At 42.9% G+C, this 25,293-nt stretch overlaps 1 protein-coding gene across 2 annotated transcripts in view; it reads left to right on the top strand.

Annotated features, from left to right (window-relative positions):
- LOC115149366 (band 4.1-like protein 4) overlaps positions 1–25,293 on the top strand; it is a 103,179-nt gene that overhangs the window by 45,022 nt on the left and 32,864 nt on the right. For both annotated transcript variants that reach the window (XM_029692174.1, XM_029692172.1), the window contains exons 4-9: positions 6,754–6,805; positions 6,992–7,070; positions 7,547–7,644; positions 8,763–8,883; positions 21,202–21,289; positions 21,600–21,688. In XM_029692174.1, coding sequence (XP_029548034.1) covers positions 6,754–6,805; positions 6,992–7,070; positions 7,547–7,644; positions 8,763–8,883; positions 21,202–21,289; positions 21,600–21,688 — 527 coding nt within the window. The remainder of the gene's footprint in view (positions 1–6,753; positions 6,806–6,991; positions 7,071–7,546; positions 7,645–8,762; positions 8,884–21,201; positions 21,290–21,599; positions 21,689–25,293) is intronic.

Here is a 25,293-nt window from a genome sequence, read left to right as displayed (position 1 = left end):
GATTTGGGGGTGGAGCCAGCTACCTGAAAGATATCTCTCCTCAATTGCCACTCCCCTCACCTCTCCCTGCCGGCTGCCACAATAAATAGTAAAGTAAAGTACAAATACTTTCAAGTATTTTTACTTGAATACTTTACATTACTGCCCCCACTCCCGGAAACCATTTCCCACCCCTTCCTACCCCCCCTAGCAACTAGGGTTGCTCGTCAGTCACCCACTACCCCCCACTGCCCCGCCCTCCTCCCGGCGACCAGAGAAAACCCTCCCCATACCACCCCTTCCCCATGGACCTGAAAGCAAAGAAAGTTTAGCTTTAGCTGAGATTATTATTTTGAGTCAAGCATATTTGTTCAGGCCTCAATTGTTCCTTGACTAACACCATTCATTCTCGCTGTCGATGATTCTAATGCTATAACTTCTAACAGTAACTGTATCCATGGCAAATGTTTTCTACCTTCACCCTTGTTTTTCTCAGTGGTGTGTTGTTCCAGTTCATCTCCATGCTGTAGGCATGCCTGACAACAGCTGTAACACTGGTTTGATGTTGAACTATGTTTGACCGAGGGTTGTGATTTATAAGGTTAGCCAACCTTGTTTTTTTGGAGATGCGCACAGAGGATGCATCTAAGCTACTGAATCCTTCTGGAGAAAAGAGTCGTATTAGATTTAAAAAGAAATGCCTTTACACTTTTGCATAAACGTTTATAGAATCATGCTATCATACCAATGCATACACATAGCTATGTTGTTTATGGCAGGTTATCCCCGCTGTGCTTGGGTAATATTAGACCCAAGAGCGTGCTAGCGTCAGCATGCACCTCCACATCATTCCCACCCTCTGGAGTCGTAAACGACATACATGTACCAACATATTGGAGCTGCTTTAGGACTGATAGATACACACACTGTTACTGTGTGTCAGAGAGCAGTGACACTTTTAGTGTCTGTGCATGGAGCAGCAGGCCCATAATCAAAACCTATCAATTTAGAGAGACTTCTCTGTCATTTATATGGGGCTGCCTGCCTGCCTGCTAGCTACACCCTTCATTACAATATCAATGCCCTCTCCTGGTGTAACCCTCCATAATATTGAGGCTGAAGTTGTAGTAAGATGACTGAGGTTCCAGAATGCTCTAATATCTACACCAGCACACCGCTTAGAATGCACTCCCAATACATTGTTTAGTTCATTCTTGTGGATCATTCTTCATTTTAGAACTAGTAGAGATATTAGAACAGAGCCCGGGACTCTCAGTCCGACCTGTCAATCAAACTGTCTGCCTCATGATGACAGAGCCTTTTAATTTATTATCCATCATTCTATTATTTATCAGTTCTAGTCACTTGGCAACTGAGCTGTTGGAGGGCAGAAAGACATGCCTTTCTCATACTGATAGATAGAACACACTCTAATCCCATGTAATAAAAATAAACACCTTGAGGTGTTCAATAAGTATTGCAGATATACAAATGTAAATAGATCTGGAGGGGCTTTGTGCAGGTGCCATGAATGCACATAGATGTAACCCATTAACTTCTACCATCCCACCTGGCCAACATCCGGTGAAATTGCAGAGCACGAAATTCAAAAATACCAAATTCTAATATTTAACATTCTTGAAAATATATGTGTTATACATCAAAATAAAGCTTAGCTTCTTGTTAATCCAGCCACTGTGTCAGATTTGAAAAAGGCTTTACGGCGAAAGCAAACCATGCGATTATCTGAGGACAGCGCCCCGCATACAAACAGATTAAAATCATATTTCAACCAGGCAGGTGCGCCACAAAAGTCAGAAATAGCGATATAATTCATGCCTTACCTTTGAAGATCTTCTTCTGTTGGCACTCCAAAATATCTCAGAAACATCACAAATGGTCCTTTTGTTCGATAATGTCCTTCTTTATGTCCCAAAAATGTCCATATATTTGGCACGTTTGATTCAGAAATACACCGGTTTCAACTCGCCCAACATGCCTACAAAGTATCTAATAAATTACCTGTAAACTTGGTCCAAACATTTCAAACAACGTTCCTAATTCGAACCTCAGGTACCCTAAAATGTAAATATTCGATAAAATTTAAGACGGAATAAACTGTTTCCAATACCCAAGAGAGGTTAACTGTCTACAATACACAGAACCCTTTTAGTACCCTTTTTTTCTAAGAGTGTAAGGTTATTTTCTAAGTAATGTGTTACCAAAGGATGTCTTACTTTGTTCTCCTCCAGTCAGTCACTGTTCATTGGAAGATGACTTCCAGTTAGAGAAATAAGTAGATTGTTTCTCAGGTTGTCTTTCTGAGTGGGACCCTTCTGTCTTTGTCTGGTTGTCCATGGATGATGGCTGACGTCCTGTCACTGTCAGCCACTGTTCTAATCCTCAACCCCCTCATTTGCATAAATTAGCATGCACTGGAACACAACAGCTGCACTGATGTGATTATTGCAAATTAGATAAGATTAACCAATTCAATTAACTTATTCTAATTCAATCACACAGACATAGATCTAATCACGTTCCCCTGGACACCAATATCCGTTCCGGTGTGTTCTGGGTTGTATTCATTAGGCACAAAACGAAAGAAAATACCTAATTTCTACCAGCATGTAAAATGTGAAACCAGAGGGAAATAAATCTAGACCACCTTTACTCCACACACAGAGACATGTACAAAGCTCTCCCTCACCCACCATTTGGCAAATCTGACTATAATTATATCCCCCTGATTCCTGCTTACAAGCAAAACTAAAGCAGGAAGCACCAGTGACTCGGTCAATAAAAAGTGGTCAGATAAAGCAGATGCTAAGCTACAGGACTGTTTTGCTAGCACAGACTGGAATATGTTCCGGGATTCTTCCAATGGCATTGAGGAGTACACCACATCAGTCACTGGATTCATGAGAGCATCAGCTGTTCCGGACAACTGTGTGATAACGCTTTTTGTAGCCGATGTAAGTAAGACCTTTAAACAGGTCAACATTTACAAGGCCGCAGGGCCAGACTGATTACCAGGACGTGTACTCCGAGCATGCGCTGACCAAGGGGGTGCGTGCTCAGTCCCCTCCTATACTCCCTGTTCACTCATGACTGCATGGCCAGGCACGACTCCAACACCATCATTAAGTTTGCCGATGAAACAACAGTGGTAGGCCTGATCGCCGACAACGACGAGACAGCCTATAGGGAGGAGGTCAGAGACCTGGTCGTGTGGTGCCAAGACAACAACCTCTCCCTCAACGTGATCAAAACAAAGGATATGATTGTGGACTACAGGAAAAGGAGGACCGAGCACAGCCCCATTCTCATCGACGGGGCAGTAGTGGAGCAGGTTGAGAACTTCCAAGTTCCTTGGTGTCCATATCACCAACAAACTAACATGGTCCAAGCACCCCAAGACAGTCATGAAGAGGGCACGACAAAACCTATTCCCCCTCAGGAGACTGAAAAGATTTGGCATGGGTCCTCAGATCCTCAAAACGTTCTACAGCTGCACCATCGAGAGCATCCTGATTGGTTGCATCACTGCCTGGTATGGCAACTGTTCGGCCTCCGACCGCAAGGCACTAAAGTGGGTAGTGCGTACAACCCAGTACATCACCGGGGCCAAGCTTCCTGCCATCCAGGACCTCTATACCAGGCTGTGTCAGAGGAAGGCCCTAAAAATTGTCAAAGTCTCCAGCCACCCTAGTCATATACTGTTCTCTCTGCTACCGCACGGCAAGCGGTACCGGAGCACCAAGTCTAGGTCCAAGAGGCTTCTAAACAGCTTCTACCCCCAAGCCATAAGACTCCTGAACATCTAATCAAATGGCTACCCAGACTAATTGCATTTCCCCCCCACCTCTCTTTTACGCTGCTGCTACTCTCTGTTTATTATCTATGCATAGTCACTTTAATAACTCTACCTATATGTACATATACATATTACCTCAATTACCTCCACTAACCGGTGCCCCCGCAAATTGACTTTGTACCGGTACCCCCTGTATATAGCCTCGCTATTGTTATTTTACTGCTGCTTTTTAATAATTTGTTACTTTTATTAATTTTTTTGTAGTATTTTTCTTAAAACTGCGTTGGTTAAGGGCTTGTAATTAAGCATTTCACTGTAAGGTAATCGTAGCATGTGACAAATAACATTTGAATTGCTTTGAAACAGGGAGGGACTACTTGAACTTGTCCAATGAGAAACACTTGTTTTCTATTTTCCATTAAAAACTTTTTCCTACATTTTGCTATGATGAGCCCTAATGAACACTGCCCTGGTGCCCATCTGTAGTGTGGTGGGGTGAGGATTTAGGTGGGAGGGAATGGCGAGGGTGCACCACACAGCATCTTTCAGTGACATACTTTAGTCTGAAATAGGTTATCCTAGTCTAGCCTACCTCATTACGCTAACATTTATTCATCTCCATGCCCCAGAATGCCCCAGAATCCAAATATTCAGTCCACAGACTCTTCCCCTCCTCTAACAATTTCCATCTTCAGTTTGGCTAGTAACAACATCACCAGAAATCCGCATACAAATATATGGAATGCATATAGAACAGGACTTGAAGCTGTTTCTTCATGCAAGGGGTGCGGTGCTATTAATTTATAGTAGAAATGAAAGCAGTTTCGTAACGCGATATCAGCTACCATGCCCTACAGTCAAGCTAAAGCAGAAAACATTGAGCGGATAATAATAATAATATTTCTTTCAGTCTCATTTCTAAAAGAGCTGAGTCCTTATGCTGGTCCGTGTGAACTGTGTGAACAAAGGCACTCGCGTTTGTTTTGAATGTTTGCTGCCGGTGTCTGATGCCGATGTGAAGTGAACAGACCGTTGTTTATCACTGTGTTTTATCACTGTGTTAAGTTATTAAAAGAACAGAGGAAGAGAAACGTTGTCGATCTGTCTGTACCGATGGCTCCCAGGAGAAGCATGAGCTGCAATGACATTGTGAGCTCTGATACAATATCACAGCAAAGCAGGGCCTCACTGTGACAACACTGCCAGTAAAGATTTGAAAATAGCAGTTAGCGTTCACAACGAGCTCCACATCAATGATTTGAAAATAGCAGTTAGCGTTCACAACGAGCTCCACATCAATGATTTGAAAATTGCAGTTTGCATTCATGATCATAAGAATCTCGACAACATCCCACAAATAGACACCACAGCGCAGTAGCTGCTGTAACCAGTGATAAACACATGAATATAATGTATGGAGACCTACACGCTGTTTATGTTTATTGTCACATAGGGTCATTGTATGTAATGTACATGTCTTCAGAGCTTTTGTGGGCTCCCGAGTGGCACAGCGGTCTAAGGTACTGTATCACAGTGCTAGAGGTGGCACTACAGACCCTGGTTCGATCCCAGGCTGTATCACAACCGATCGGGAGTCCCATAGGTCAGTGCGCAATTGGCCAGATTAGGGTTTGGCCGTCATTGTAAATAAGAATTTGTTCTTAACTGACTTGCCTAGAGTGTGCACAGCTGTCATTAAGGCAAAGGGTGGCTACTTTGAAGATTCTCAAATATAAAATATATTTTGTTTAACACTTTTTTGGTTAAAACGTGATTCCAAATGTGTTATTTCATAGTTTTGATGTCTTCACTATTATTCTACAATGTAGCAAATTGTAAAAATAAAGAAAAACCCTAGGATGAGTAGGTGTGTCCAAACTTTTGACTGGTACTGTATATATGATCATTTAATGTCCATCATCAACGTGACATAAGGAAATTGTGCACAGTAAGCCAGGCAGTCTTGCAGGAATGTTCCCAAATCAGATGTTCATTGACGTGAGAGCCAGAGGTCCAACGAGATAAAAAATAGATTGCAATTCCAAAATGCCAGTACAGTATAAGATAATGAATAAAAGCCAATAAAAAAGAAGCTTCATGTGTTTGATTTTTGCCTCTGTGGCAGCATGCTGTGACCTGTTTTAAATGCATGTTTTACTGATGCAGATTTGAATGACTCACACTCCTTTTTAACGAGACCATTTATTAAAGTTGGTTTTAATGCGGCTTCAGTATTATGCCAGAGTTAGCATGACTAAACGTCCCGCTCTGGAGCTGCCTGAGTCCTGTCCAATACACTGACTGCACACTACACTACACTACACGCACACACACACACACACACACACGCACACGCACACACACACACACACTGCATAGACCACACGGCCATGACTTTACATAACAAAGTGCATTTCTCAATTTCTTCCAGCCAATTACTGAATACTTAATCTCTCGTGGACAGACTAGGTAAACATAAAGGGTACGGTATATCTGTCATGATACAACGGGATGTGTGAGATCAGCAGCATTAGTTCCTGTGCTTGTGTTTTTCGTCACTGGTTATTTGGACAAATCACAATTTCACAGGTATTAGCATCTTTCGAATTTTGGAAGGGGATGAGACATTTGGCACACAGACTTGCAAAGAGAAAGGGTGGATCGCTTCGTTGTAGTTCTGATCCTCATTTTACCTCTTCTCTTAACTCTTATGGACCCAGAACTTAATCAAGCATCTGACCCATTACTCAATATTTTAGTTCTGGGTTAACCGAGATTACTGAATACTCATGCTCAAGATAGCTTGTTACAGTACATTCTGTATTTGTTAATGTACACATAGGCTACTAGTTACATATTGTATATTACCTATGATACTACTTATGTAAACAAATAATCATTATGGCTGTCATTTTTGTATGTCATTTGAATGTCTTCTCTGTCTTTTTTGTTTGCAGTATTGGCTAGACCCCTCGAAAACCCTTTCAGAACACAAAGATTTAATAACAAGTAAGTGTCTCGTCCTTTCTCTGCATTCAGTTGAGTTGAAAGCCTCTCAGCTGTTTGGATACGGAGAGTTTGCTGCTGCTGAAATCTCTCTCTGTCTCTTTCTTTCTTTCTTTCTCTCTCTCTCTCTCTCTCTCTCTCTCTCTCTCTCTCTCTCTCTCTCTCTCTCTCTCTCTCTGTCTCTCTCAGAAGGGCCTCCATACACACTCTATTTTGGGGTCAAGTTTTACGCTGAGAATCCCTGCAAGCTAAAAGAAGAAATAACAAGGTATGTATTTTTGGTACAGTACTAGATTTCTCCAGATAATATCATTGTGGCTGCTATGCTATATATCAGAGGTAGTCAACGCTGTTCCTGGAGTGCCGCAGGTACAGCAGGATTTTGTTCCAACTAGGCACCACACCTGACCAACTGAGCTAATTGATCAGTTCAGTGATCGCCTAAATTCAACACACCTGGTCTTCCAGGTCCGTTAAAACAAAAACATGAAGTTTCTGCAGCACTCCAGGACCAGGGTTGCCGACCCCTGCTAAACAGTATATCATTGACCAATCATCCAGTCACACAACAGTGTTATCATCTCCCTACTTTTTATTGAATTGGCTAGCACAGCCACACATACAATATAAAAGCTTACATGCAGACTACAGGTTATGTACTTATCTATGACAATATGAAATAGCTTGTACTGTGTTTCATGTGCTATATCGATGTGTGTCTGTGTGTGTCTCTGGGTACTGTAGGTATCAGTTCTTCCTGCAGGTGAAGCAGGACGTACTACAGGGCAGAATCCCCTGTCCCATCGACATCAGCGCCCAGCTGGCTGCTCTGGCCATACAGTGTGAGTACACACAGAGGCAGAAAGAGAGAGGCAGAGAGAGAGAGGCAGAGAGAGGGAGGCAGAGAGAGGGAGGCAGAGAGAGGCAAAGAAAGAGAGAGGCAGGGAAAGAGAGGCAGAGAGAGAGGCAGAGAGAGAGGTAGAGAGAGAGAGGCAGAGAGAGGCAGAGAAAGAGAGAGGCAGAGGCAGAGAGAGGCAGAGAAAGAGAGAGGCAGAGAAAGAGAGAGGCAGAGAAAGAGAGAGGCAGAGAAAGAGAGGATGAGAGAGAGGATGAGAGAGACAGAGGCAGAGAGAGAGAGGCAGAGAAAGAGAAAGGCAGAGAAAGAGGCAGAGAGAGAGAGGCAGAGAGAGAGAGGCAGAGTGAGAGGTAGAGAGAGAGGATGAGAGAGAGGATGAGAGAGAGAGGCAGAGAGAGAGAGGCAGAGAAAGAGAGAGGCAGAGAAAGAGAGAGGCAGAGAAAGAGAGAGGCAGAGAAAGAGAGGATGAGAGAGAGGATGAGAGAGACAGAGGCAGAGAGAGAGAGGCAGAGAAAGAGAAAGGCAGAGAAAGAGGCAGAGAGAGAGAGGCAGAGAGAGAGAGGCAGAGAGAGAGAGGCAGAGAGAGAGGTAGAGAGAGAGGATGAGAGAGAGAGGATGAGAGAGAGAGGCAGAGAGAGAGAGGCAGAGAAAGAGAGAGGCAGAGAGAGAGGTAGAGAGAGAGGATGAGAGAGAGAGGATGAGAGAGAGAGGCAGAGAGAGAGAGGCAGAGAGAGAGAGGCAGAGAAAGAGAGAGGCAGAGAAAGAGAGAGGCAGAGAGAGAGAGGCAGAGAGAGAGAGGCAGAGAAAGAGAGAGGCAGAGAAAGAGAGAGGCAGAGAGAGAGAGGCAGAGAGAGAGAGGCAGAGAGAGAGAGGCAGAGGTATAAATAGTGAATAGAAATAGAGATTAGTATTATGTGATGCCACTGTTCCTTGTATTATGTGATCTCTCACACAGTCAAAATGTGTGCGTGTGTGTGTGTGTGTGTGTGTGTGTGTGTGTGTGTGTGTGTGATTGTGTGTGTGCATGTGTGTGCGTGTGTGTTTGTGTGTGTGCATGTGTGTATGCCTTTGCTCATGTGTCTTTCTTTCACTATTTCTCTCCAGCCGAGCTTGGCGACTACGACCCGTACAAACATGTGTCGGGATACGTGTCAGAGTACCGCTTCGTCCCGGACCAGAAAGAGGAACTGGAGCACGCCATCGAGACAATCCACAAAACTGTAATGTAAGGAAGCCCTCTCCTCTCTCCTCTCCTCCTCTGCTCTCCTCCTCTGCTCTCCCCTTCTTTCCTCTCTGCGACCTCTCTGACAACCAGCCCAATCCCTAATCCCAGTCTAATCCCCTCATAACAGGTTCCCCTGTCTCCACTGTACTATACGTCAGATATAATCCAACTGTTGGACAACCCAGACACTGTAACACTGTTACTGTACAGTGTTACAGTGTCTTAACAGTTTTACAGTGTCTGGGTTGTGCAGTCAGTCCCTGTGGTGTATTAAATACTTAGTCAGTCTTTGGTGGTTTATTAATAACGTAGTCAGTCTCTGGTGGTGTATTAATAACGTAGTCAGTCTCTGGTGGTGTATTAATAATGTAGTCAGTCTCTGGTGTTGTATTAATAACTTTAGTACCAGTCTCTGGTGGTGTATTAATAACGTAGTCAGTCTCTGGTGGTGTATTAATAACGTAGTCAGTCTCTGGTGGTGTATTAATAACGTAGTCAGTCTCTGGTGGTGTATTAATAACGTAGTCAGTCTCTGGCGCTGTATTAATAACGTAGTCAGTCTCTGGTGGTGTATTAATAACGTAGTCAGTCTCTGGTGGTGTATTAATAAAGTAGTCAGTCTCTGGTGGTGTATTAATAACTTTAGTACCAGTCTCTGGTGGTGTATTAATAACGTAGTCAGTCTCTGGTGGTGTATTAATAACGTAGTCAGTCTGGCGGTGTATTAATAACGTAGTCAGTCTCTGGCGCTGTATTAATAACTTAGTCAGTCTCTGGTGGTGTATTAATAACGTAGTCAGTCTGGTGGTGTATTAATAATGTAATCAGTCTCTGGCGCTGTATTAATAACTTAGTCAGTCTCTGGTGGTGTATTAATAATGTAGTCAGTCTCTGGTGGTGTATTAATAATCTAGTCAGTCTCTGGTGGTGTATTAATAACGTAGTCAGTCTCTGGTGGTGTATTAATAATGTAGTCAGTCTGGTGGTGTATTAATAACGTAGTCAGTCTGGCGCTGTATTAATAACGTAGTCAGTCTCTGGTGGTGTATTAATAACGTAGTCAGTCTGGTGGTGTATTAATAACGTAGTCAGTCTGGCGCTATATTAATAACTTAGTCAGTCTCTGGTGGTGTATTAATAACTTAGTCAGTCTCTGGTGGTGTATTAATAACGTAGTCAGTCTGGTGGTGTATTAATAATGTAGTCAGTCTCTGGCGCTGTATTAATATTTAGTCAGTCTCTGGTGGTGTATTAATAACTTAGTCAGTCTCTGGTGGTGTATTAATAACGTAGTCAGTCTGGTGGTGTATTAATAATGTAGTCAGTCTCTGGCGCTGTATTAATAACTTAGTCAGTCTCTGGTGGTGTATTAATAATGTAGTCAGTCTCTGGTGGTGTATTAATAATGTAGTCAGTCTCTGGTGGTGTATTAATAACGTAGTCAGTCTCTGGTGGTGTATTAATAATGTAGTCAGTCTGGTGGTGTATTAATAACGTAGTCAGTCTGGCGCTGTATTAATAACGTAGTCAGTCTCTGGTGGTGTATGAATAACTTAGTCAGTCTCTGGTGGTGTATTAATAACTTAGTCAGTCTCTGGTGGTGTATTAATAATGTAGTCAGTCTCTGGTGGTGTATTAATAATGTAGTCAGTCTCTGGTGGTGTATTAATAGCGTAGTCAGTCTGGTGGTGTATTAATAACGTAGTCAGTCTCTGGCGCTGTATTAATAACTGTCACGTCCTGGCCAGTATAAGGTTAATTGTTTTTGTAGTTTGGTCAGGGCATGGCAGAGGGTATTTGTTTTATGTGGTTCAGGGTGGTGTGTTTTGTTAAAAGGGTGGTTGATTTAGTAATTCCGGGTTTTGGTTTATGTTTATGTAGCGTGGTTCGTTCTGCGTTGTGTACTTTTAATCAGGACACTGCCACAACTGGAATTATGATGGTTGAATCATGTTTATTGGTCCTGCACACGAAGAGACAACACACAATAGGTTAGCCCTCGGTGCAGTCACAGCTCTCGGGCACCTTGCTAGCTGAAGGTCCGGCAAAAGAGCGGGAACTGCATACATACATTCAGTGCCCATCAGCACACTATACAATACAGTTAAAATTATATACAACATATTCGGAACAAAATAAAAGACATACCTGCACACGAAGAGACAACACACAATAGGTTAGCCCTCGGTGCAGTCACAGCTCTCGGGCACCTGCGTGACCACATAGCAACTCACTCAAACACGGTCCCAAATACTCCCGAGTTACAATAGGTACCCTAATTAGCGAGCTTGGTGAAAGTTAACATAAATCTTTATAATTGTTCACATTGTAACAAACCCTATAATTGCGTAACAGCACTTTATGTAACTTTACCCCAGTTTTATATTGCCAAATTACGGCGCCAAGGACAACATACCTTGCTAGCTGAAGGTCCGGCAAAAGAGAACGATAAAAGGGTCCGTAAGTACGGATAACCCGCGATGGACCAAACCAAAATATACAAACTTTTACAATTAGGTGTATTTACAATATAGATATCAAAAAAATGTTTGTACACCGAAAAATAACATTAACTATGCTGCTGTAATTAAATAAAGGAAACACATTGAATTATTATTATTGTTATTAACTTATTAACATCCCCTCTTGCCCTGGCCTACTTGAACTGTCCTTGCGTGCAACTTGGTGCATAATCTAGGGGAACAACATCACTCTACTACATTTAAGTATTTCTATGTGGAGTCTAGTGAGTGTATGTCTATGTTTGGTTAATTGGGGTTGGGACTCTCAGTTGAAGGCAGGTGTTGTCTATCTGCCTTTGATTGAGAGTCCCATATAGTAGGGTGTGTTTGTGTTTGGTATTTGTGGGTGATTGTTCTGTGTTGAGCCTATGCTAGCCAGACTGTTTGTAGTTGTTCGTTCGTTCGTTCTTTTGTTTTGTTATTTTGTACGTTCATTTTTTGAAGTTAATAAATTCTCAAGATGAGCATACACATACCTGCTGCGTTTTGGTCCTCCTTCACCGACGACAACCGTGACAAATAACGTAGTCAGTCTCTGGTGGTGTATTAATAACTTAGTCTCTGGTGGTGTATTAATAACTTAGTCATTCTCTGGCGCTGTATTAATAACTTAGTCATTCTCTGGTGGTGTATGAATAACTTAGTCAGTCTCTGGTGGTGTATTAATAACGTAGTCAGTCTCTGGTGGTGTATTAATAACCTACCAAATGGAACATCTGTCTCATAAGGGAGTATCTACCGTATCTGATCTAATCATTTGTCAGAAAGCAAGGGAATCGTTTTACTCTGTTATGACTTTTAACTTGCTGAGATATAACATACAACTACAGAGATTACTTAATCTGTAACTGTTTACTAGTTCTGGTACTGTAATACTGAACCCTAGTTGAGTCCTTCATTTATCTTTTCTGAGGAGGTTTTTTCCTCTAAAAACAAGACTGTTGACAAAGGCTTACTGTAGTCTCTTTGATGTATTTACGATTTATTTGCTAAGGGAAATGAGGTGGGAGACATCTGACAATTTCTCCGCTATTGTTGGATTTCAACTTAAAGTGGTCCACTACAGTGGTAATCCCATGGTTCCTTGGCTGGATGGGATATCAGTTCCTGGGAATACCATTGGGAATCCTAAACTGTGGGATGTTTTGTGTAATAATAAGAATTCCTGGCTCTGTTCCCTACTCTTTGAAATAGGAGCTAAGAGCCCTACGGTCCTGACAGGCCTTGTCTCACTCACCTGCCTGGCATGCTGAAGTGGCTTGGAGTCAGTATGTGTCAGTATGTGTCTGTGTAGGTGTGTGGTGTGTTTCACTACCTCTCCTGCTGTAGGTGTATAGAGATGACCAACAGAGCTGTAGGGGTATAGGGGTGACCAACAGAGCTGTAGGGGTATAGAGATGACCAACAGAGCTGTAGGGGTATAGGGATGACTGACAGAGCTGTAGGGGTATAGAGATGACCAACAGAGCTGTAGGGGTATAGAGATGACCAACAGAGCTGTAGGGGTATAGGGATGACCAACAGAGCTGTAGGGGTATAGAGATTACCAACAGAGCTGTAGGGGTATAGGGATGACTGACAGAGCTGTAGGGGTATAGAGATGACCAACAGAGCTGTAGGGATATAGAGATGACCAACAGAGCTGTAGGGATATAGGGATGACCAACAGAGCTGTAGGGGTATAGGGATGACCAACAGAGCTGTAGGGGTATAGGGGTGACCAACAGAGCTGTAGGGGTATAGGGGTGACCGACAGAGCTGTAGGGGTATAGGGGTGACCAACAGAGCTGTAGGGGTATAGGGGTGACCAACAGAGCTGTAGGGGTATAGGGATGACCAACAGAGCTGTAGGGGTATAGGGGTGACCAACAGAGCTGTAGGGGTATAGGGGTGACCGACAGAGCTGTAGGGGTATAGGGATGACCAACAGAGCTGTAGGGGTATAGGAATGACCAACAGAGTTGTAGGGGTATAGGGATGACCAACAGTGCTGTAGGGGTATAGGAATGACCAACAGAGCTGTAGGGGTATAGGGATGACCAACAGAGCTCTAGGGGTATAGGGGTGACCAATAGAGCTGTAGGGGTATAGGGGTGACCGACAGAGCTGTAGGGGTATAGGGATGACCGACAGAGCTGTAGGGGTATAGGGATGACCGACAGAGCTGTAGTGGTATAGGGATGACTGACAGAGCTGTAGTGGTATAGGGATGACTGACAGAGCTGTAGGGGTATAGGGATGACTGACAGAGCTGTAGTGGTATAGGGATGACTGACAGAGCTGTAGGGGTATAGGGATGACCAACAGAGCTGTAGGGGTATAGGGATGACTGACAGAGCTGTAGGGGTATAGGGATGACCGACAGAGCTGTAGGGGTATAGGGATGACCAACAGAGCTGTAGGGGTATAGGGATGACTGACAGAGCTGTAGGGGTATAGGGATGACCAACAGAGCTGTAGGGGTATAGGGATGACTGACAGAGCTGTAGGGGTATAGGGATGACCGACAGAGCTGTAGGGGTATAGGGATGACCGACAGAGCTGTAGGGGTATAGAGATGACCAACAGAGCTGTAGGGGTATAGGGATGACCGACAGAGCTGTAGGGGTATAGGGGTGACCAATAGAGCTGTAGGGGTATAGGGGTGACCGACAGAGCTGTAGGGGTATAGGGATGACCGACAGAGCTGTAGGGGTATAGAGATGACCAACAGAGCTGTAGGGGTATAGGGATGACCGACAGAGCTGTAGGGGTATAGGGGTGACCGACAGAGCTGTAGGGGTATAGGGATGACCAACAGAGCTGTAGGGGTATAGGGATGACCGACAGAGCTGTAGTGGTATAGGGATGACTGACAGAGCTGTAGTGGTATAGGGATGACTGACAGAGCTGTAGGGGTATAGGGATGACTGACAGAGCTGTAGGGGTATAGGGATGACTGACAGAGCTGTAGGGGTATAGGGATGACCGACAGAGCTGTAGTGGTATAGGGATGACTGACAGAGCTGTAGTGGTATAGGGATGACTGACAGAGCTGTAGGGGTATAGGGATGACTGACAGAGCTGTAGTGGTATAGGGATGACTGACAGAGCTGTAGGGGTATAGGGATGACCAACAGAGCTGTAGGGGTATAGGGATGACTGACAGAGCTGTAGGGGTATAGGGATGACCGACAGAGCTGTAGGGGTATAGGGATGACCAACAGAGTTGTAGGGGTATAGGGGTGACCAACAGAGCTGTAGGGGTATAGGGATGACTGACAGAGCTGTAGTGGTATAGGGATGACTGACAGAGCTGTAGTGGTATAGAGATGACTGACAGAGCTGTAGTGGTATAGGGATGACCGACAGAGCTGTAGGGGTATAGGGATGACTGACAGAGCTGTAGGGGTATAGATTGACCAACAGAGCTGTAGGGGTATAGGGATGTACGACAGAGCTGTAGTGGTATAGATTGACCAACAGAGTTGTAGGGGTATAGATTGACCAACAGAGTTGTAGGGGTATAGGAATGACCAACAGAGCTGTAGGGGTATATAGGGATGCATCGCAGTGCTAGAGGCGTCACTACAGACCTTGGTTTCATCCCAGGTTGTGTCGCAGCCGGCCGCGACCGGGAGACCCATGAGGCGGCGCACAATTGGCCCACGTCGTCCTGGTTAGAGGAGGGTTTGGCCAGCCCAGATGTCCTTGTCCCATCGCACTCTAGCGACTCCTTGTGGCGAGCCGGGCACATGCATGCTGGCTTCGGTTGCTAGCTGTACGGTGTTTCCTCCAACTCATTGTTGTGGCTGTCTTCCGGATTAAACGAGCAGTGTGTCAAGAAGCAGTGTGGCTTGGCGGGGTTGTGTTTCAGAGGACATATGGCTCTCTACCTTCGCCTCTCCCCAGTCCGTACGGGAGTTGCAGCGATGGGACAAGACTGTAACTATCACAAAATTGGGGAGAAAAGGAGTAAAAATGATTTACTAAAATCAAAAATCTAAATAAAAAAACCTATAGTGTTTCTCTTCTCAGACTGAGACAGTCCTATTATTACATATAATGCACATTACAGTTCTTCTTACAGTGTCAACCCCATAAGTGCTGAAAGGTGTTAGTCTATGTCCATGCATCCCCTTAATGTTGCTGAGAAAGACAACACTGTCCGCAGTAAGAAGTGAAATGGTTCAATATGTCAGGCAGCTATCAATGACCAAGAGACAGTGATCATCATCTGATTTTGCTCTATTCCCTCTGGGGCCTCTTAGCTTCCCTTCTCTCTCTCTCTCTCTCTCTCTCTCTATCAGTGCTGCTGTGACTGACTGTAACACTGGAGGGGAATGCTCAGCCCTCAGCTCCGTGGCCTGCTGATGAGGCTCGAGCGTGGGTCATTATTTACCCAGTGAGCTAAGTGTCCTGTGGAGGTCACTAGGGGGTTCATGCATGCATCCTCCTTTCTTCCCACCGCTGTCTGTCTGACTGATGATCAGAGAGAGGCTGGGGTATGGGACAGAGGAGAGGAAGAGGGGAAAAGAGAGAGAGGAGAGAAGGTAGAGAGAGGAAGACAGACAGAGGGAGCGGGACTCAGAAAAAGAGAGAGACCTGGGCCCAGACAGTAAATCTCAATATGACAAAAATAATGGTATTACAAAAAAGGTCCAGTTGCCAGGACCACGAATACGAATACCATCTAGACACTGTTGTCCTAGAGCACACAGATAACTATGCATACCTCGGCCTATACATCAGCATCACAGGTAACTTCCACAAAGCTGTGAACGATCTGAGAGACAAGGCAAGAAGGGCCTTCTATGCCATAAAAAGGAACATAAAACACCAAATAATGCATGCAGAGCAGAATTAGGCTGATACCCGCTAATTATCAAAATCCAGAAAAGAGCCATTAATTTCTACAACCACCTAAAAGGAAGCGATTCTCAAACCTTCCATAACATAGCTATCATCTACAGAGAGATGAACCTGGAGAAGCAAGCTGGTCCTGGGGTTCTGTTCACAAACACAAACAGATCCAACAGAGCCCCTCGACAGCAATGCAATTAGACCCAACCGAATCATGAGAATCAAAAAGAGAATAACTTAACAAATTGGAAAGAATTAACAAAAAAACTGAGCCAACTAGAATGCGATTTCAGAGTACACAGTGGCAGAATACCTGACCACTGTGACTGGCCCAAAATTAAGGAGAGAGCGACACTGCAATATGAAAAGAGGAAAGGTAGAGGGAGGAAAAGAGAGATAGAAGGAGTGGTAGGGAGGGGGGGGAAGGGGGGAAGGAGAGGTAGATACAGAGAGACAGATGTAGTTTTCTCAAGAGCCTGTGGATGTCAACCTCGCTGTGATCTGCTATGTAGAGTGAGCACCCAGCACCACACCCCTTGTCACATATCTGTTGCTCTCCGACTCTCTTCCACTTCCTATTCCTGCCTCGTCCGTCCAGGTGGCCTCATTCCCACAGGCAGCAGGCACGCAGGCCAGGCAGGAAGACATGAGGCCAATCAAACACACACACACACACACACACACACACACACACACACACACACACACACACACACACACACACACACACACACACACACACACACACACACACACACAGAGACCGCACTGCACTGTGCTGCCAGACAGAGGCCTTGTTCACTTTAATTAAGGACTGCGGGACTCTGGGGGCTTTGACTTGTAAGGAATTGAGCTTTTCTGGGATCTTTATGTTAAGAGGTATGTGATAGTGTTACTACCTGAGAGGATGACAGAGGAGAGGATGACAGAGGAGGGGATGACAGAGGAGGGGATGACAGAGGAGGGGATGACAGAGGAGGGGATGACAGAGGAGGGGATGACAGAGGAGAGGATGACAGAGGAGGGGATTGACAGAGGAGAGGATGACAGAGGAGAGGATGACACAGGAGAGGATGACAGAGGAGGGGATGACAGAGGAGAGGATGACAGAGGAGAGGATGACAGAGGAGGGGATGACAGAGGAGGGGATGACAGAGGAGGGGATGACAGAGGAGAGGATGACAGAGGAGGGGATGACAGAGGAGAGGATGACAGAGGAGAGGATGACAGAGGAGGGGATGACAGAGGAGGGGATGACAGAGGAGGGGATTGACAGAGGGGGGGGCCAAACGGAGGGATAAGTGTCCCTGTCCGTTGTGTCACGGCTCCATGGAGCTCCTGCCTCAGCCTGCCCACCCCGAAGTGTCCGTTAATAACTCCCCCTTCCAAGCCACTCACCACCTAACCGCATTTATACCGACAATCATCTCAGCCCTGGCCCAGCCGTCTATAAAGAACATGTGAACAGAATCCATAATGGACTCGGAAAGAAGTGAGGGAGCGAAGGATGAGATTGTGTCTACAGGGTATGGATGGAGGAGGAAGAGTGGAAGAAGAGGAGGAGAAGGAGAGGTGTGAGGAGCTCTAGGGGTCATACTTGAGCAGGCTGAATGAGTCTGAGTCTCTGTGTTACTAATGTGTGTGATCAGGAGATCAATGATACGGCTCGAGAGCGGAGAGGGGAGAGGAGGAGGAGGGAAGGGAGGGGACTCCTCCAACCTCTAACATTAGGAGGGATGTTGGCACAGTATATGACGCTTACCAAAGCCAGAGTTTACACTGCAGACACACTGTTTATAGTCCAGAGATTACAGTATGGTTGCACGATACATACAGTAATACCATCACCCTTTATCCACATTCATAGATATTCTCACCATATTGTAGACTCAGTTGTTAGTTGTTACACGATTCACACTCGATAAACATATTGTATGTACACAGCAAAGCACAGGGAGTTGGTCCATACCTGTGGTCTCCTAGACTGCATGTGTTTGCTTTTTAAACATGATTCTCTCTGTATGACATTGTAGTTAATGATTAATAGGAGATACATAACCCAGTCCACAACCTAGTTGAACATTTTCTCACATGGAATGTTAATTAAGAAATAGGAACGTAGAAAAAGCATTACTGACTAGATGAGGAGGGGGGAAAGTATGTTATTAAGTACGTTTTTGAAAAGTGTATTAGTTTCATTTGAGTATATTTTATTGTAGTCTCGTGGGACCAGACAAGTCTGTCGCTGAACATTAAGTCTGGCATGTAAGATGACTTGTATTGTAGTTCCTTCTTCTTCTTATTATTGTTATTATTATATGTAGCATATTTATCTCAGTGTTGCCACTTCAGAGTGAATCCATTGTCTTGTGTCTGTCCAGACTGCATACAGTACTCTAAAACACTCTAGCTATAATCTCACTACCTATAATTACCTCTGTTGTTGACCAGGCAGATCATCATGTTAGATTTACTGTTTATTAGACTGGGGGATTCATGACAGTTAAACAACTCTCCATCACTGTTGTAATACTGTCATCAGGGGTGAAGTACGACACAATAAATATCAACTTTCCATGTATTTAGAGTGTTCTCTTGTTGTACTGCATTCCCCCAACAGTCACTTAGTGATTTGTTACATGGCTGTTTATAAACTCTTAGCTTTAGATGTTTCTAAACCTTTAGCTTTAGATGTTTCTAAACCCTTCGCTTTAGATGTTTCTAAACCCTTAGCGTTTAGATGTTTCTAAACTCTTAGCTTTAGATGTTTCTAAACCTTTAGCTTTAGATGTTTCTAAACCTTTAGTTTTAGATGTTTCTAAACCCTTAGCTTTAGATGTTTCTAAACCTTTAGTTTTAGATGTTTCTAAACCTTTAGTTTTAGATGTTTCTAAACCCTTAGCTTTAGATGTTTCTAAACCTTTAGTTTTAGATGTTTCTAAACCCTTAGCTTTAGATGTTTCTAAACCTTTAGCTTTAGATGTTTCTAAACCTTTAGCTTTAGATGTTTCTAAACCCTTAGCTTTAGATGTTTCTAAACCTTTAGTTTTAGATGTTTCTAAACCCTTAGCTTTAGATGTTTCTAAACCTTTAGCTTTAGATGTTTCTAAACCTTTAGCTTTAGATGTTTCTAAACCCTTAGCTTTAGATGTTTCTAAACCTTTAGCTTTAGATGTTTCTGAACCCGTAGCTTTAGAATAGATAAAGATATCTAGATGTACTAAGTAGTCTGTACAATATAATGTTACACTACGGTATGTATACTTGTAGGTGTATACTAGCTCATGTTACACCACGTACAGTTGAAGTCGGAAGTTTACATACACTGAGGTTGGAGTCATTAAAACTCATTTTTCAACACCACCACAAATTTCTTGTTAACATAGTTTTGGCATGTCGGTTAGGACATCTACTTTGTGCACGACACAAGTAATTTTTCCAACAATTGTTTACAGACAGATTATTTCAATTATAATTCACTGTATCACAATTCCAGTGGGTCAGAAGTTTACATACACTAAGTTGACTGTGCCTTTAAACAGCTTGGAAAATTCCAGAAAATTATGTCATGGCTTCAGAAGCTTCTGATAGGCTAATTGACATTATTTGAGTCAATTGGATGTGTACCTGTGGATGTATTTCAAGACTGTCCTTCAAACTCAGTGCCTCTTTGCTTGACATCATGGGAAAATCAAAAGAAATCAGCCAAGACCTCAGGGTTCATCCTTGGGAGCAATTTCCAAACACCTGAAGGTACCTAGTTCATCTGTACAAACAATAGTACGCAGGTATAAACACCATGGGACCACGCAGCCGGCATACCGCTCAGGAAGGAGACGCGTTCTGTCTCCTAGAGATGAACGTACTTTGGTGCGAAAAGTGCAAATCAATCCCAGAACAACAGCAAAGGACCTTGTGAAGATGCTGGAGGAAACAGGTACAAAAGTATCTATATCCACCGTTAAACAAGTCCTATATCGACATAACCTGAAAGGCCGCTCAGCAAGGAAGAAGCCACTGCCTCAAAACCTCTCTAAAAAAGCCAGACTACGGTTTGCAACTGCACATGGGGACAAAGATCATACTTTTTGGAAAAATGTCCTCTGGTCTGATGAAACAAAAATAGAACTGTTTGGCCATAATGACCATCATTATGTTTGGAGGAAAAAGGGGGAGGCTTGCAAGCTGAAGAACACCATCCCAACCGTGAAGCACGGGGGTGGCAGCATCATGTTGTGGGGGTGCTTTGCTGCAGGAGGGACTGGTGCACTTCACAAAATAGATGGCATCATGAGGTAGGAAAATTATGTGGATATATTGAAGCAACATCTCAAGACATCAGTCAGGAAGTTAGAGCTTGGTCGCAAATGAGTCTTCCAAATGGACAATTACCCCAAGCATACTTCCAAAGTTATGACAAAATGGCTTAAGGACAACAAAGTCAAGATTTTAGAGTGGCCATCACAAAGCCTTGACCTCAATCCTATAGAAAATGTGTGGGCAGAACTGAAAAAGTGTGTGCGAGCAAGGAGGCCTACAAACCTGACTCAGTTACACCATCTCTGTCAGGAGGAGTGGGCCAGAATTGACCCAACTTATTGTGGGAAGCTTGTGGAAGGCTACCCAAAATGTTTGACCCAAGTTAAACAATTTAAAGGCAATGTTACCAAATACTAATTCAGTGTATGTAAACTTCTGACCCACTGGGATGAAAGAAATAAAATCTGAAATAAATCATTCTCTATACTATTATTCTAACATTTCACATTCTTAAAATAAAGTGGTGATCCTAACTGACCTAAGACACAACATTTTACTAGGATTAAATGTCAGGAATTGTGAAAAACGGAGTTTAAATGTATTTGGCTAAGGTGTATGTAAACATTTGACTTCAACTGTATACAGTAAGATGTATACTTGATAATGTTAACAAGATAACCTCTCTGTGTTTCAGGGGCCAGGTTCCCTCCAAGGCTGAACTCAATTATTTAGGAATCGCCAAAACACTGGATATGTACGGAGTCGATCTTCACCCTGTGTTTGTAAGTAGTCACATGCGCCGAATGCAACCTTACAGTGAAATGCTTACTTACGAGCCCCTAACCAACAATGCAGTTTTAAAAAATACAGATGAGAATAAGAAATAAAAGTAGCAAAAAATGAAAATAACAGTAGTGAGACTATATACAGACTATATACAGGGGTGTACCGGTACAGAGTCAATGAGATGCTTGTTCCTATTTTCTTATCCTTTGACACATACGTTAATATCTTTACTGTGTGTTATTTCTGGTTGGGACATAGTATGTAAATTGTGCTTGGAATAATACCTATTATTGTGGTGTGTTTCAGGGAGAGAATCAATCTGAATACTTCCTGGGGTTAACACCTATTGGAGTTGTTGTTTACAAGAACAAAACCCAAGTTGGGAAGTATTTCTGGTAGGTATTGTTTTTGGATGATTTGTATACATTGTAGGAGTAAATAAGGACTATGATAGTTTGACCTGTTACTCTAACTTCGGACTCTATTTTAACAAACCTAACGCAGTAGCGTTAGTGCTATAGGTTCAGGGGTGTGTCAGAAATATTTGTGCTATTTTCACTATCACAATTATCAACGGACTTGCTGGTGTTGGTGCGAAAGGGCTGGGTTTTGATGAATTAACAAGTTGTGGGTGTGTCGAGGCTTGGCCCCTCACTGGCCAATCAGAATGTGCTCCATGGCTAAATAAGTGGTTGCTTTAAGTTGTGTATTTACAGTCTTTTATTTATTGCCTTGGAATCAACTCAATTTCCAATGTTTGTCCTTTATAGTTTGTTAAATGGCTTACAGAAACAAAATAACAAAATGTAGATTATCTTTGCTAAATACGTTAACTTGAACCCATTTGCAGTCCACATTGTTCTAAGTAATTGCATGGCTTCAATAGCATTCACACTGATATAGGGGCTAGGTCTACTGTAAATTGTATTATGGCTGAGCATCGACATGCCAAACATGGTCAATAAACAAGATTCAATAAATTATTGATAAGGCCTAAAAAGAGAGCAAATAATTTGATTCAAATTCTAAATGAAGCGACAACTTGTTTTAAATAGGCTGTGTTAAGTACACGTACAGGCACCATCATTTCTCCCCGTGGGCATATAATATTAAAACAACGCAGACTATAGAGGGTTTTACTCACATCGCAATTTTTCACAGTAGCTGGACAAAGATCCAATTAAAATAGAAAGGGAGAACGTCCACTCACCATTATACTGCTCCCAAATATGAATATGCATGGAACCATCTTACAGATCAGATCACATTCACCCATCTCCAGCATCTGCATTGCAAGCGCGCCACGGACGTTACCACCGTTAAACCAGGAAAGGTAAATCATTCTAATAACTTTGGTTGTAATAAAATGTAACGAAAAACAACCAATCCGTTTTTTTTAAAACAACAATAACAATAAATAAATGTGAAATGTAATGATATCATGAAATCGCCAGGATAAAAAAGAAAGGCATTGCTGTTGAACCAGCCTTTGTTATAGTAGACCTAAAGGATTGCTTGGGTTTTGAACAAATGAAACTGAAAACAAGCCATTTTTACAGGTTACAGATAACTTCAAAATACGAGGTTCATCGGTGCTGGCTGGGATGACTGGGTGACCTGGCCCTGGTATTCAGAGGTTCTCATCTCTCGTTTCAGGATGGGCATGGACACGTAGCCTACATCATGGAGGGTTTTTTTATGCATGTCCAAAACGGGACCTGCATGGCTAAAATAATGTGTGCCTGCCTACAATGCATATATAAAAAGGGAATGTCACTGTTTTAATCTTCTCAAACATGATATTTTAATACATCTTTGGGGATTAAGATTTATTTACAAGTGGTCTCAGGAGCCAGTCTTAAAACTACTTCGCGATTGCATTGAGCAGAAAAAAAAAAATTAATTGAGAGGAGCGGAGGCAATGCTTGGTTGTTAATCAAATAAAACAAAATAAAAGCATTTGTTTTTTATGTTTCTAAATACAAAGTATACAGGCACCGAAAGCACATTAGGCTACTCTTGTTCCATGCACATATGGGCATTGTGCATCACGGCTCGATAGGTTGTGTTTCCACTGTCTAAATTAATGGCATAACCAACCTGCATTACCGCTAAAAATAGCTTTTGGTTGGTCTTAAATATCTCTACTATCGCTGCCTGAAATTAGCAGTTTGAAATTAGCAGCATCTTTTTAAGGACACACCTCAAATATTTCCACTCAAATCAAAGCAAATCCAGTTTTATTTGTCACATGCACCGAATACAACAGGTGTAGACCTTACAGTGAAATGCTTACTTACAAGCCCTTAACCAACAAGTTACTACCCCTTAATTAGGGATAGGCGTCCCGTCAACGGGACAGTTGTAAATCATGCAGCGCCTTGTGTCACGATTGCAGATTTTAGAGAAACAACAAATGTCGGTGCATATAAGTGTCTTATATCGGCTGAAAGCTTACATTCTTGTTAATATAACTGCACTGTCCAATTTACAGTAGCTATTACTGTGAAAAAATGCCATGCTATTGTTTGAGGAGAGCTCCTAACAATAGGTTACCGCGATAGGTTTGATAAATTCACCTCTGAAGGTGAAATGTGTACTTACATTCTGAAATCTTGCTCTGATTTATCATCCAAAGGGTCCCAGAGATAACATGAAGTGTCGTTTTGTTAGATAAAATCATTTTTCATATCCTAAAAAGGTCCATATTGCATGCACGATCGATTTTGTATTTCCACTCGTTCAATTTGCAAAGAAAGGAATCTGTGAAAATCTAACCCTAAACGTTGTTTCAACCAGTCAAATCACGTTCATATTTATTCCTCAGAGATCCTAGAACGTAACCACACTTCACTATATCATTAGGGGTGTAGTATATCCTATAGGACACCAAATTTGGTCAGAGAGCGACGCTTTCATGGCACGCCGATCTTCACTTGATCGACTGTAACTTTGTCAAACCCCGTATCTGTCGCAAAATGTAGCTGCTAACCTTGTGCGACAGCAAGCCTTTTCCTTTTGGGCAAAAATGACAAGAATATGGAGAGTTATGAAAACTGGTTGTTTTGCAAATGTTGAATTTACAATATGGCAAATCATACTGGAAAAGCTAAATCCAAGTCCAAGTATACAGATTTGACAATATTCTTGCAGAAAAATGTAATGTGAATGTAAATGTCTCCTTCACGATTTGCCCAAACGTACCTGGGTGACTTTACACTAAATGTAATTTAGTTTGCTCATACTTCAAGTTATCCGTCTGAAGCTTTGCACATACACTGCTGCTATCTTGTGGACACCATCGGAATTACAACCAGAGTGATGGCTAGATGTGGGACCTTTCTGTTGCATTTCAAGGATGGTGGTAGAAAAAAGAAAAAAAAACAGTCGTTTTTTTCTTTGTATTTTCTTCTATCAGATGTTTCCTTTCAAATGGTACCAAGAATATGCATATGCTTGCTTCAGGGCCTGAGCTACAGGCAGTTAGATTTGGGCATGTCATTTTAGGCGAAAATTGAAAAAAAGGGGACTATCCCTAATTAACCTGCAGTAAAGAAAAATAAGAAAATATTTTCTAAGTAAACTGAAGTTAAAAAAAGTTACACAATAAAATAACAATAACAAGGCTATATACATGGAGTACCGGTGTGGGGGTACAGGTTAGTCGAGGTAATTGAGGTAATATGTACATGTAGGTAGAGGTAAAGTGACTATGCATAGATTATAAACAGTGAGTAGCAGCAGCATAGAAAACGGGGTCAATGCTAATAGTCTGGGTAGCCATGTGATTAACTGTTCAGCAGTCTTATGGCTTGGGGGTAGAAGCTGTTAAGAAGCCTTTTGGACCTAGACTTGGCGCTCCAGTACCACTTGCAGTGCAGGAGCGGAGAGAACAGTCTATGACTAGGGTGGCTGGAGTCTTTGACCATTTTTAGGGCCTTCCTCTGACACGGCCTGGTTTAGAGATCCTGGATGGCAGGAAGCTTGGCCACAGTGATGT

This window comes from Salmo trutta, chromosome 15 (assembly GCF_901001165.1).
Source record: "Salmo trutta chromosome 15, fSalTru1.1, whole genome shotgun sequence".
Classification (NCBI taxonomy): Eukaryota; Metazoa; Chordata; class Actinopteri; order Salmoniformes; family Salmonidae; genus Salmo; species Salmo trutta.
Note: the sequence above shows the minus strand (reverse complement) of the source record. Positions and strands in the feature narration are given on the sequence as shown.